At 39.3% G+C, this 15,107-nt stretch overlaps 1 protein-coding gene across 1 annotated transcript in view; it reads right to left on the reverse strand.

Moving 5' to 3' along the window:
* Positions 1–15,107, reverse strand: part of CFH (complement factor H) — a 253,742-nt gene that overhangs the window by 216,611 nt on the left and 22,024 nt on the right. Inside the window, 1 exon segment of the mRNA XM_023737009.1 lies at positions 8,095–8,268. Coding sequence (XP_023592777.1) covers positions 8,095–8,268 — 174 coding nt within the window.

A 15,107-nucleotide genomic window follows, 5' to 3' on the forward strand; every position in this document is an offset into this window, starting at 1 on the left:
TTCTCAATTCTGTTCCATTGGTCAATGTATCTGTCGTTGTAACAGTACCAGGCTGTTTTGAGTACCATAGCTGTATAGTAGGTTCTGAGGTCAGGTAATGTGAGTTCTCCTACTTTATTCTTCTTCTTCAATAGTGCTTTACCTATTCGGGGCTTCTTGCCTTTCCATATAAAGTTAATGATTAGTTTTTCCAGCTCTTGAAGAATGTTGTTGGTATTTGGATCAGAAAGCATTGTATTTGTAGATTGCTTTGAGTAGAAATGTCATTTTCACTATGTTGAGTCCACCTATCCATGAGCATGGTATGTTTTCCATTTATGTAGGTCTCTTTTGGTTTCTTGCAGTAGTGTTTTGTAATTTTCTTTCTACAGGTGTTTTACATTCCTGGTTAGATATATTCCTAAGTATTTTATTTTTTTAGGGACCATGATAAACGGTATTGTTTTCCTGATTTCCTTTTTGTCATTCTCTTTATTTATGTACAGAAATCCAGCTGATTTTTGTATGTTTACCTTGTATCCTGCTCTCTGCTAAATCTTTCTATTAGTTCCAGTAGTTTTCATGTAGAGTCTTTAGGGTTTTCTATGTATAGTATCATATCATATGCAAATAGGGACAGTTTAATTTTCTTCATTACCAGTTTGGATGCCCTTTATTTCTTTTTCTTTCCTTATTGCTCTAGCTGGGACTTCCAGCACAATGTTAAATAGGAGTGGAGATAAAAGGCATCCTTGTCTTGTTCCTGTTCTCAAGGGGAATTTTTTCAGCCTCTCTCCATTAAGAATGATGTTGGCTGTTGGTTTTGTATAGATGCCCTTTATTATGTTGAGAAATTTCCCTTCTATCCCTATTTTATCAAGCATTTTTATCTACAGTCTGTGTTGGACTTCGTCAAATGTCTTTTCCGTGTCGATGGAGATAATTATGTGATTCTTTTCTTTCCTTTTATTTATGTGGTGGAATATGTTGACTGATTTTCTAATGTTGAACCATCCTTGCATACCTGGTATGAATCCTATTTGGTCATAGTGTATTATTTTTTTGACGTGATGCTAAATTCTATTGGCTAGAATTTTGTTGAGAATTTTTGCATGTATATTCATGAGAGATACTGGTTTGCAATTTTGTTTTTTTTGTGGTTTCTTTGCCTGGTTTTGGTATCAGGCTTATGCTGGCTTCATAGAATGAATTTGGAAGTGTTGCTTCCTTTTCTATGTTCTGAAATAGTTTGAGTAGTACTGGTATAAGCTCTTCTCTGAATGTTTGGTAGAATTCTCCAGTTCGAGTTTTTTTTTTTTTTTTAATTGACTTTTCCATCTCATCTCTTGTTATGGGTCTGTTTACATTTTCAACATCAGTTTGTCTTAGTTTGGGTAGGTAGTGTGTTTCTGGAAATTTGTCCACTTCCTCTAGATTTTCAAATTTGTTGGAGTATAGAAGTATAGTTTTTCATAATACTCTGTCATGATCATTTTTATTTCAGTTTGGTGCATTGTAATTCCCCACTTTCACTTCTTGTTTGTGTTATTTGCATCCTCTCCTGTTTTTCTTTTGTCAGTTTGGCCAGTGGTTTGTCAATTTTGTTTATCCTTTCATAGAACCAACTTTTGGTTTTGTTGATTCTTTCTATTGATTTACTATTCTGTATTTCATTTATTTCTGCTCTGATTTTTATTATTTCCTTTCTTCTGGCGGCTATGGGCTTCTTTTGCTGTTCTCTTTCTATTTGTTCAAGTTGTGTAGCTAATGTTTTTATTTTTCCCTTTCTTCTTTTATGATGTGTGCATCTATTGCTTTAAATTGACCTCTGAATACTACCTTTGCTGTGTCCCAAATGTTTTGGTATGATGTGCTTTAATTCTCATTTGATGCTAGGAATTTTTTAATTCCGTCTCTGATTTCTTCTGTTGTCCAGTGGTTTTTAAGCAAGGTATTTTTCAGTTCCCATGTAATTGATTTTTTTTCCTTGCTCTTCCTGTTGTTAGTTTCTACTTTGATGGCCTTGTGATCAGAGAAGATACTTTGTATTATCTCAGTGTTTTGGATTTTGTTGAGGGTTGCTTTGTGGCCTAAGATGTGGTTTATTCTGGAGAATGTTCCATGTGCATTGGAAAAGAAATGTGTAATTTGCAGCTGTTAGGTAGTGTGTTCTATATATGTCTATGAGTTCAAGTTGGCTGTTGGTATCATTTAGATCTTCTGTATCTTTGTTGAGTTTCTTTCTAGACGTTCTGTCCTTTACCAAGAATGGTGTGTTAAAGTTTCCTACTATTATTGTGGAACTGTCAATTTCTCTTTTCAGTGCTGTTAGAGTTTGGTTTATGTATTTTGTAGCCCTGTCATTGGGTGTGTAGTTATTTATTATGGTTATGTCTTCATGATGGATCTTTCCTTTAATCATTATATACTTCCCTTCTTTGTCTTTTATGGTGGATTTTGTTTTAAAGTCTATTTTACTTGAGATTTTATTGCCATTTCTTCTCTTTTTTGGTAGGTGTTTGCTTGTTTGCTTGGTATATTTTGTTCCATTCTTTGATTTTTAATAAATCTATGTCTTTGTTTCTAAGGTGTATCTCTTGTAAACAACATATTGGTGTGGGTCCTTTTTTTATCCATCTGTCACTCTCTGTCTCTTAATGGGTGCATTTAGGCCATTTACATTCAGTGTAATTACTGATAGGTGTGAGTTTATTGCTGTCATTTTGTAGGATTTTTTTTTTTTTTGTGGTGCTGAAGTTTTCTTTGTTCCTCTTACTCTCCTGTACTGAATTCTTTTAATTTGTGGATTTTTTTTTTCTTGTTTTGTTTTTGCAGATTTTGTGTTTTTGCAACTTTATGTTTTTCTTCTTTATTTTGATGAGTAGGTTTGTTAATTTGCTTTGTGGTTACCTGGAATTTTACTCTTATCTTCCTAAGTTTGAACCAGTCTTTTATTACTTAGTATCACCTTGCCTTCCTCTCCATTAGAGAGTTCTATTCCTACACTGTTTATTCCCTCTTTTATTGTTCTAACATTGTTGTCATTCACAGATTAACTTCTCTGGTTCCCTGTTGTAAATCTTTTAGTTTTGATTAATCCTTGAGAGTTCATTTCCTAGGTTAGTATCTGGCTGGTGCAGTCTTGGATCCTAGATTCAGGCTGTTGTCTGATGTTTTTTGTTCTCAATCCAAAGGACTCCCTTTAATAATTCTTGACAGTTTTGTTTGATTTTTACACAGTCCCTTAATTTCTGTCTATCTGGAAATGTCCTAATTTCACCATCATATTTGAATGAGAATTTTGCAGAATATATTATTCTTGGTCAGCAATTTTTTTCATTCAAGGTTTTATATGTGTCATCCCACTGCCTTCTTGTGTGCACAGTTTCTGCCAAGTAATCAGAGCTTAATCTTATTGTTTCTCCTCCGTATATGACTTTTCATTTTTCTCCAGCTGTTCTTAGGATTCTTTCTTTGTCTTTGGTTTTAGCAAGTGTGATCATGATAGGCCTTGGTGATTTTCCTTTTGGGTGTATCTTATATGAGGTTCATTGAGCGTGTTTAATGGTAAGCTTTTCATCTTTTATGATATTAGGGAAGTGTTCTGTCAGCAGTTCTTCAATGATCTGTGTTTTCCGTTTTCTCCCCCTGTTCTGGAAAAATTTTTGCTTTTGATTGTATCCCACATCATTCTCAGGGTTTCTTCATTTTTTTCATTCTTTTTTCTGTTTTTCACTCAAACAAAGTGGTATCTAACTATTAATCTTCAATTTCACTGATCCTGTCTTCCATTGTTTCAAACCTGCTTCTCAGACCTTCTATGACACTGTCCATTTCTGAAATCTTGTTGTTTATCTTTTGGATTTTTAATTGCTGTTTTTGTATGATTTCTAATTGTGAATTTATTTTGACATTTTGCTCCTATATTATTTTCCTGATTTCTTCCATTGTTTTGTCTGTATTTTCCAAGATTTTGTCTGCCTTTTCAATGGAATTTTGTCTTTTTTTCCCTCATTTTGTCTGCTTTTTCCTTAAACTCTTAAAAATAGTTCTGAATGTTGGAGATTTGAATATTGGAGGTAGTTCCAGTGTCTTTTCTTCTGCTGGAAAGTCATCAGGTGTTTTATTTTGGACACCTGCTAGAACCATCTTATCCTGTTTTTTTAATATGTTTTGATATTGTCTGCTGTCTTTCGGACATTCAGTAGTTGTTTCCTTCATTTATTGATTGTGGATTTGTTTGTTTCATCCATCTTTTTTGTTTTATTTGGTTACGTCTGAGCAAGCGGATTGTTCTTTCTATGTTGTTTGCTCATCTTGAGCACCACATTGTTTAATGGGCAGGGCAAGTAGCTCAGCAATGGTGCAGCAAGGCAGGTCCAGCACTAGGGGAGGGGCTAGGATGGGTTGTTTGTGGCACGTACCGGGGCCGACAGGGCAACGCCAGTGATCAGTGCAGGGCATGTTCCCATATACTGTGTCTGTGATGCTCAGGGATATGATGTTCAACACACAGTGCAGATAGGCAGGATGGAAGGGGGAGCTTGTGATGTGTGAAGCTAAGTGGGTATGGTAAAGAAGAGAAAGAGGAGAGAGAAACAGAAGCCAAAAAAAAGTGCCCATAGAGCCTGCCATTGGAGTGGCACAGACCCAGGGAAGCCATGTGCTGCGACCTTCTAGCCAGGTGGTGAGGCACAGCTTATCCAGAAGGGACAGTCACAGCACACACAAGTAGATGGGCAGGAGAACTAATAGAAGGAGGGAGAGAGAGATAAGAAATTAGATTTTAAAAAAAGGAGACAGAAAGGCACATATCACTAGGTGGTCAGGGGAAAGGAATGGAAGGAATGCAGAGAGAGATAAGAAACCAAGAGAGAAAAAACAAAGATGCCAAGTGGTTGGGAGGAAGGAAAGGAAGAGGGGTAGAGACAGACAAGAAATCAAGAAAAAAAAAGAAGAAGAAAGAAAAAATTTCCCCAAGGGAGCCCACCTGAAGCGGGTCTGTGGCCGAATTGTGTTGCACAACCCCTCCAGTAGAAGTAGAGACGGTACATGGTGATGGGTGTTCAGGAGAAGGGTAAGGAAGGGAGGTAAAGAGAGACAAGAAATCATGAAAAAAAAGTACAACAGAAAAGAAAAATGTCCCAAGGGAACCCACTTGAACTGGGTCTCCAGCCAAGTGGTAGTGTATAGCCTATCAAGAAGGAGCAGAGATGGCACAAGGCACCAGGTGTTCAGGAGAAGAGTAAGGAAGGAAGGCAGAGGGAGACAAGAAATCAAGAAGAGAAAAGAAGGAAGAAAGAAAAAGAAAGAAAGAAAAAACAAAGATGCCCTGAGAGAGCCCACTGGTGGGGTGGCACGGACCAGGGAAGTGGCTCCCCAGCTGAGTGGCACTGCACTGCTCGTCTAGAAGGAGCAGAGCTGACACATGTTGCCAGGTGTTAAGGAGAAAGCAAAAGAAGGAAAGTAGAGAGAGATAAGAAACTGATTCATGAAGAAAAACAAAAAGGAAAAAAGAAAAAATAATAACAAAAAATAAAAAAAAGAAATGCCTCCAGGGATCCCACTAGCGTGGTGGCAGAGACTGGGGAAGTGGCTTCCAAGCCACGTGGTACAGCCAGTCTACAAAGGGCAGAGATGGCACTCAGCACCAGGTATTCAGAAGACAGGAAAAGAAGGTAAGTAGAGAGAGACGAGAAACCGAGAAACGAAGAAAAGGAAAAAAGAAAATGAAAAAGAAAAAAAAAATGGCCCCAGGGATCCTGGTGTGGTGGTGCAGACCAAGGAAGTGATTCCTCAGCCAAGCAGTGCTGCACAACCTGTCAAGATGTCATCATGATATGTCAAGACATGTCAATTCTGTCTTGAACAACCTTGAGTCTTTTGATTTGAAGAAACTGAGTCTTAAAAACTCATTGAAATTGCCCTGTAAATTGTAGAGCTGAGATATAAACCCTCGTGGTTAGATCTCAGAGCAAGTGTGGTTATCTACTTCATTATGACGCTTCATAGGATATGAACAAATAAAACAGTCCACTGAGGTTTCATTTCAAAAGGTACAAAAAGGGTGTATAATCAAAAGTAGTATCATTATTATTACAGGTCTGAGCCCGTACATAATTCTCTCTCATTTAAGTCAGTTTTTATCTCTTTTACAAGATGTTTCCCTGAAATGAATGTAATATTCCATATGTGGTCTGACAAGCATTGAGACTGACAGGAGTAAGAGCAGACTCTTTCCACTCCTTACACATTTATCAGTGCAGGTTGTGGTCTCATTAGCATTTCCATTACAGCGTTGTCACATCGTAGCACCGACTCAAGCAAACCTTAAAATTGATTAAAATACTGACTACTGTTTATGGCTGTTGCTAATAAGTCTGTATAAGTGCAGTTGATTCCTTTCACCCAAGCCCAGGATCTTGTAGTTATTTATCACTGCTAGAATTCATCTTATTAGATTCAACCTAGCACATAGTGTTCTTTTTGAACGGTGAATCTGTTATAATTCAGATTCACTATCATCATCCCCTGTGTCATTCCAATTGTGAATTTGTACTGCATTTCTCCTAAACTGTTAGACTATTTAGTGACACAAATGGATCAAGGATAAGAACAGAATGCTGCATGTGATCTTCAAGTAATATTGTTTAAGGAAATACCAAACTATCTGATAAACTAGTCAATTTTTCCGTGTTGTCCACAAGAATTCCAGAAGGTCCCTGGCTGAAGTCCAGATATAATTTGGCCTCAGTTGATCCCTATGCAGCTGGGCTGGTCTATCATTTTCATAAATCAATCATAAAAGTTACTCAATATTTTCCTTATAATACTTATGCATATGTGAATCTGTTTCATAGTTACAATAGCTTCCTCTCTCAGGGACTTAAATGCTTTTGCTAATTTGTTTCAGAGCTATGTCTGTATTAACGCTGAGTTAATTGGCCTATCATTTGTATCATTACTTCTGTTTCCATGGAATATCCAGTGTAAGTGTAGTCTGCCTTTACAATGTACTGTGAGATAGAGACAAAGAATATGATACTAGAGAAGGGCAAAGGAAGCATCCTCAGAAATGAAATACTTTGTTGAGTGGCAGTTTGCTATATGTAATGATTTTTTTTTTTAATTTTTTTCCCACAATTTCTTCAACACTCCTTCCTCCAAATGGTGGAGTCTAATTTCCCTCCACTTGAGTATAGGCTGGATTTAGTGATTCACGTCCAAAGAATAGATATGACTGCAGTGAGAATGTGTCATAAAAAGACTTCTTCCTCTCTTTCTCAAATCACTAGCTCTGAGGAAAGTTAGCTGCCATTCAAACAATTTATGGAGAGGCCCACGTGGCAAGAAACTGATGCCTCCTCCCCAAAGCCATGTGAGTGAGCCATCTTGGAAGCAGAGCCTCCAGCCCAGTCAAGCCTTCAGATGATTGCAGCCCTGGTCAACATACTGCAATCAAAAAAAGAGAATCTGTGTCCTCCAAGGCCGAGAAGGGAGCATGTTGATATGTCGTGGGGTTGTTAACCAATGTCATAAAACAATATGTGTACTAACTGTTTAATGAGAAAATATTTGTTCTGTAAACCTTCACCTAAAGTACAATTTTAAAAAATTTAAAAAAAACAATTTGAAGCAGCTGACGAGAGAGAGAGAGAGTCTGGCTCTGAACGACTCAGCTAAGCTACTCTCAAATTCCTGACTGACAGAAATTGTAAGATAATAAAGGTATTTTTTTGGGCCAATATGTTTTTCAGAAAATTTGTTGCACAGCAATAGGTAACTAATATACGAGGTGTTAGGTGGTAGTATTATTCTTTAATGCTTTAATTCAGATATTGGGAGAATTATATTATTTAGAGAAATACATATTCCTATACACGCACATATATATAATTTTGAGTGGCTAAACAATTAAAAGTATTTAACATACAAAAATGTGTTTTTGATTATACTTAGAAATGCCTACTTTGAAAAGCAAAGAATCCTAAAAATGTTCTACTTTACATACACAATAAGAAAACTGTTTGCTTTAATTGTGTCTAAGGTTTTTTGGTTTTAGTAGAAAGTCATTTCAAATTTTAAAAACTAGATCAAGACATGAATGGAACTTACAGCTACATCTTGGCGTAGGTGACCAGCCACTGCTAGTACATAGTGCCGTATTTCCCCTGGTTGCAGGGTAAAAGCCATCTTTACATCCGTAGCTGATTTTATCTTCACTTCTGTGGGTAATCCTTTGAGGTGTGTAGAAACCATTTGCAATATAAGGAGGATTACACGTGACTTCTGAAAAGAAACACGATATAGTACATGAAAATTAAAAAGTAGAGGTTATTTATCATTAGTACATTTAAAAAATAACATAAAAATGAACACAGCCTCATATCCTTCCAGCTATATCACTCATATATCCCTCCATTGTATTTATTAACAGATGTATGTGTGCCCCTTGGACTCATGATCCTTCTATTTCTCCAAAGCCATCACATACTTCATGACTTTCCATATCTGGCAATGAGCTCCTGTATCACTTCAAATATTCCTTCCACTTTCTTCACTTCCTTGGCTTCTCTAGTTGTCAAAAAGACTATTTACAAGTATCCTGATTCTCTTCCTTCCAGACACATGGTTGTATAGGTCATTCTTACCCTTTTGGTGTAGACTTGGACAAATGACTTGTATAGGCCAATGAAATGAATGTGGAAGTATATGTTTCACTTTAGGGAGGAAGTTTTAAAACACATCGTGTGAATTTTTATGTTCTCTTCCCCACAGCCACCGTGATTGGACAAGCTTTTTTGTAAAGCTAGAGGGTTGGACAACCTTCTTTGTAAAGCACCAGATAGAAGTTCTTTGTCACAACTCCTCAGCTCTGCCATTGCAGCAAAAAAGAAAATATAGACAATATATAAACAAATGGCTATGGCTGTATTCCAACTAAACTTTATTTACAAAAAAGGGAACAGTCTGTTTTAATTAGGAAGCTATTCCCTGATCTAGTTTATCTCAATTGATAAAACTCCTTCTCATTCCTCTCTATCAACTATGCTGAATCTCAACAATGGATAAACTTTTCAAGCTCCCTTTTCTAATTAAATATCATTCCTTTTAAGTATCATTGTAGAAAAGTCACATGACCATCCATATTGTTGTCATGTTGTAATTTGAAATAAAAACCTGTTCTAGAAACTGAACATCGCTTGAAATCCATTTATATGTCCCTAATTTATTTCCTCTTTTTTTTCCTAAAGGAACTGTCCCATAGTCTCCTCACTTTCCTCAAGATACCTCACCCAACTGATCTTTCATCAACAGATAATAAGTCCTTGTGTTCACAGAAAACAACTGAGACTTAATTGTGATTTCCCTTCATTTCTTTCCAAAATTTCTTCAACTTTAGTTGTATCTATTTCATACTTAAGACTTTTGTTCAGCCTTAGATAATAAGGTGTTTCTTCCACATTCAGGTAGCTTCTCACCTTCAGATCTTTCATTTCCCCATGGACCTCAAGCCATTGTTTATTCCTTTCCTCTTTCTGATGTTGTCAGCCACTCTGTCTCATATGGATATGCAAGTTGTTGTATTTTAAACTCTTTCTCTCAACCTTTTGTTCCAGTTTAACTTATATGCTACATTCTTCCATTTTTTCTCAAACAAGAGCCTCAAAATACTGTTTTACAAGTACTATCTCCACTTTCTTTCCTCCCATTTATTCTTCAACCCATTGCTATCTGGCTTCTAACACCTCCATGTGCTGACACTACTCTGAGAAAAATCACAAATGTTCTCCAATTTCCGCATTCAAAAATTTTTTATATTCTATATATTACATTGACTGGTATGTAATACAGACTCCTTAGTTATTTGTTGAACTGAACAGATCAATTTCTCTGTAATATTTGAGACTGTTGATCACTGATTTCTTAAAGTTCTCTCTTGGCTAATATTCTTATGTTCTCCTGCTTCTCCTCCTTCTCAAAACTTTACTTTTATTTATTTTTTTCTGGCTCCTTCTCCTTTATTCTACTTACCTTTTAGACCCTCTCTATTTAATCTTTTGTTATGATGAAGGTAAAAGACTACAGCCTTCAGTATGGAATACACCTGATCATAAAGAAAATGAAAATCCTTAGACAGGACCATTAAACAATATCACAATAAACGGTGAAGAATTTGAAGTTGTCAAGAATTTCATTCTTCTTTAATACACAATCAATGCCCATAGAAGCAGCAGTCAAGAAATCAAATTACATATTGCATTGGGCAAATCTGTGGCAAAAGATCTCTTATAAAAATCAAAGATGTCATGTGACCCATTCCATGGTATTTTCAATCACTTCATAAGCATGAAAATATAGACAATAAAAACAAAGACTAAAGAAGAATTGATGCATTTAAATTGTGGTGATGGCAAAGAATTTTGAATATACCATGGATTTCCAGAAGAATGAACAAAGCTGTCCTTGAAGAAGTACAGCCAGAATGCTCCTTAAAAGCAAGGGTGGAGAGACTTCCTCTCACTTACTTTGGCAACATCATCAGGACAGACCAGTTACCGGAAAAGGACATGATGCTTAGTAAAGTACAGGGTGAACAGAAAAAAAAGACCCTCAGTAAGATGGATTGACACAATGGCTGCAATCATAGGCTCAAACACAGCAATGACTGTGAGGATGGTGCAGGCCCCAGCAATGTTTCATTCTGTTATACATAAGGCCACTATGAGTTGGAGCTGATTGGATGGCAGCTGTCTTAGGCTGGGTTCTCTAGAGAAGCAAAACCAGTAAAGCATATAAATATATATGGAGAGAGATTTATATAAAGGAAATAGCTCATGCAGTTGTAGAGGCTAGAGTGTCCCAAGTCCATGGATCAGGGCAGAGGCCTCTCCCAATTCACGCAGCCACAGAAGCTGGCGAGCCCAAGATCAGCAGGTCAGAGAGCAGGGCTCCCACTCACAGGCTGTGAAGGTTGACGAAGTCCAAGTTTGGCAGACAGGACCACAAGGTTTCTCCTGACTCCCGTAGCTGCAGGGGCTGATGAACCCAAGATTGGTAGGTCAGACAGCAGGGCTCCACTCACAGGCTGTGAAGATCGACGAATCCCAAGTTTGGCAGATAAGATGACAGCTCAAGTCCCAAGAACCGGAGGTGAGACAACAGGAGGCAGCCGCAGGATCCAGAGTGAGCAAAAAGCTAGGACGTCTGCTTATATTCAGATGCAGGCCACACCCCCAAGGAAACTCCCTTTCATCTGATTGGCTACTCACAGCATATTCAATCATGGCAGTGATCACATATAAACACTGAGAATCATGGCCCAGCCAAGCTGACACACAATCTTAACCACCACAGCCCACCCCTTGTCAACTTGGCACATGTACACATATCCTTAAAGCATACATAATCTCTGAATAAAGGCAATTAGAAAGTATACTTGTGCTTAACATGATACAACTAACACGCGTACAATCAAAAACACCCTAGCTCCGTTTACATCTTATATTTTATAAGTGAAGAAAACAAAAATACTTGATGCACACAAACAAAACAAAAATACTCATAACAATGACCTATTTCTGCAACTGGTCACATGGCTGTAACTGGTATTTAGAATTACCTTCTTCCACCACCCATTCCGTATTCCCTTTGCCCTCAGCAAGCACCTTGACTGGTTGTAGTTCTTTGCCTGGTGGAGTGAATCAAACCTTCATTCCTGAAGGGCCTGGGTCATTAGTAGTTATGTCAGAATTAGGTTGCTATAGTTTTCCATTGACTTTAATCACAGGATGTGGTAGTACTAAGAGACTCCCTAAGGAATCTCCTGCATTCCAGACATAATCTTCTTCACCTTCATTATGTAATATCAATCTGATTTCCTCTCAGTAATCAGGATCAATCACACCAGCCAGTATGGTAACTCCCTTCTTTGCCTGTTGATCCAGAGACATAAGGAGCCCAAAGTGGCCAGGTGGCTTTCTTAACTTTCAGTTCAATGGAATCAGTAATGTGTCCCCAGATGGGAGCATTCCTCCCTTTGGAACTAAGACCTCTAGACCTGCGGAGCATAAGGTCGAGGGGACAGGAAGCAAAAATCTTGCAAGTGGGTCATTAGGGTAATAGTGAGTGGTGCCATTCCCATTTCCACCCCTTGATTCCTGGACCCATGAATCCTGGCTATGGGAGAAACAGTACCATATACTGGATGCTGGCTTAGAGCATATACAGCCTCCTGGAGAACTGCCCCAACCCTGCAAGGTATTGCCACCTACCTGGCACTGTAATTGTGTCTTTAGAAGGCCATTCCATTGTTCTATCAAGCCGGCTGCTTCAGGATGATGGGGAAAATGGTAAGACTAGTGAATTCCATGAGCACGGGCCCACTGCCGTAATTCATCTGCTGTGTAGTGAGTCCCTTGATCCGAGGCAATGCTGTGTGGGATACCATGATGGTGGATAAGGCATTCTGTAAGTCCATGGATGATAGTTTTGGCAGACGCATTGCATGCAGGGAAGGCAAAGCCATATCCAGAGTAAGTGTCTATTCCAGTAAGGACAAAATGCTACCCTTTCCATGATGGAAATGGTCCAGGGTAATCAACTTGCCACCAGGTTACTGGCTGATCACCTCGAGGGATGGTGCCATATCGGGGACTCAGTGTTGGTCTCTGCTGCTGGCAGATTGGGCACTCAATAGTGGCTGTAGCCAAGTCAGCCTTGGTGAGTGGAAGTCCATGCTGCTGGGCCCATGCATAACCCCCATCCCTGCCACCATGGCTACTCTGTTCATGAGCCCTTGGAGCAATGATGGGAGTAGCTGGGGAAAGAAGATGACTGGTTTCCACAGAATGGACCATCCTATCTACTTGATTGTTAAAATCATCCTCTGCTGAGGTCACCCTTTGGTGAGCATTCACATGAGACACAAATATCTTCATTTCTTTGGCCCATTAAGAGATGTCTATCCACATAACCTCTTCCCCATAAATCCTTCTCTCCAATTTTCCAATCGTGTTCCTTCCAAGTCCCCAACTATCCAGCCAAACCATTGGCCACAGCCCATGAATGAGTATATAGTTGCACACCTGGCCATTTCTCTTTCCTAGCAAAGTGAACAACCAGGTGCACTGCTCGAAGTTCTGCCCATTGAGAGGATTTCGCTTCACCACTGTCCTTCAGGGAGGTCCCAGAAAGGGGCTGTAGTGCTGCTGCAGTCCACTTTAAAGTGGTGCCTGCATATCGCACAGAACCATCTGTAAACCAGACACGAGTTTTCTCTTTTTCAGTCAACTCATAATAAGGAACTCCCCATGAGGCCATAGATGCAGACTGGGAGATGGAAGTAATGTGACAGGAGTGGCATTTGGGCCACTTCCTCATGCAACTTACTTGTGCCTTCCGGTCCTGCTCCATTTAATGATGGAGTGCTGATGTGCATGCCCAACTTTATGACTCTGTGGGTCAGACAACACCTAGTTCATGATGGGCAGCTCAGGCTGCAAGGTGACTTGGTGTCCGATGGTTAAGTGTTCAGTCTCTACTAAGGCCCAGTAACAAGCCAAAATTATTTCTCAAAAGGAGAGTAGTTATCTGCAGAGGATGGCAGAGCTTTGTTCCAAAATCCTAAGGGTCTGTGCTGTGATTCACTAGCAGGGGCCTGCCAAAGACTCCAAACAGCATCTTTATCTGCCACTGACACTTCAAGCACCATTGGATCAGCCAAATCATACAGCCCAAGTGGCAGAGCAGCTTGCACAGCAGCCTGAACCAATTGCAGAGCCTTCTCTTGTTCTCATCCCCACTCAAAACTAGCAGCTTTTCGAGTCACTTGATAAATAGGTTGGAGTAGCACACTCAGATGAGAAATATGTTGCCTCCAAAATCCAAAGAGGCGCACTAGGCTTCGTGCCTCCTTTTTAGTTGTGGGAGCAGCCAGATGCTATAACTTATCCTTCACTTTAGAAGGAATGTCTGGACATGCCCCACACCATTGAACCCCTAGAAATTTCACTGAAGTGGAAGGTGCCTGAATTTTTGTGGGATTAATTTCCCACCCTCTAGCATGTAAATTTTTTACCAATAAGTCCAGAGTCATTGACATGTCTTCCTTATTAGGTCCAATCAGCATAATGTTATCAATGTAATGGACCAGTGTGATGTCTTGTGGAAGGGATAGGCGATCAAGGTCCCTGCAGACTAAATTATGACATAGGGCCAGAGGATTGAGGTAACTCTGAGGTAGGCCAGTGAAGGTGTATTGCTGGCCTTGCCAGCTGAAGGCAAACTGCTTCTGGTGGTCCTTCAAAACAGTTATGGAGAAAAAGGTATCAGCCACATCAATAGCTGCATACCAGGTACCAGGAGATGTATTAATTCACTCAAGCAGTGAAGCACATCTGGAACAGCAGCTGCAATTGAAGTCACCACCTGGTTAAGTTTTCAATAACCCACTGTCATTCTCCAAGATCCATCTGTTTTTTGCACAGGCCAAATAGGTGAGTTGCATGGGAATGTTGTGTGAATCACCACCCCTGCATTCTTCAAGTCCTTGATGGTGGCATTAATCTCTGCAATTCCTCCAGGAATGTGGTATTGCTTTTGATTTACTATTTTCCTAGGTAGGGGCAGTTCAAATGGCTTCCACTTGCCTTTTTCTACCATAATAGCCCTTACTCTATTTGTCAGGGATCCAATGTGGGGGTTCTTCTAGTTACTGAGTATATCTATTCCAATTATACATTATGGAACTGGGGAAACCACTACAGGATGGGTTCGGTGGCCCACTGGACCTACTGTGAGACAGACATCAGCCAAGACTCCATTAATAACCTGACCTCCATATGCCCCCACCCTGACTGGTGGGCCACAGTGACGTTTTGGGTCTCCTGGAATCAGTGTCAGTTCAGAGCCAGTATCCAGTAATCCCCAAAAAGTTTGATTATTTTCTTTCCCCAATGAACAGTCACTGTCATAAAAGGCCGTAGATCCCTTTAGGGAAGGCTGGGAGAAAGAGTAACAGCAAAAATTTTTGGAAGTGTATTGGAGTCCTTCCTCAAGGGGACCCAGCCTCCCCTTCATTCAAGGGGTTGTGGGTCTTTAAACTCTCTCAAGTCTGGGAATTGATT

Source organism: Trichechus manatus, unplaced genomic scaffold (assembly GCF_000243295.1).
Source record: "Trichechus manatus latirostris isolate Lorelei unplaced genomic scaffold, TriManLat1.0 scaffold00095, whole genome shotgun sequence".
Classification (NCBI taxonomy): domain Eukaryota; kingdom Metazoa; phylum Chordata; class Mammalia; order Sirenia; family Trichechidae; genus Trichechus; species Trichechus manatus.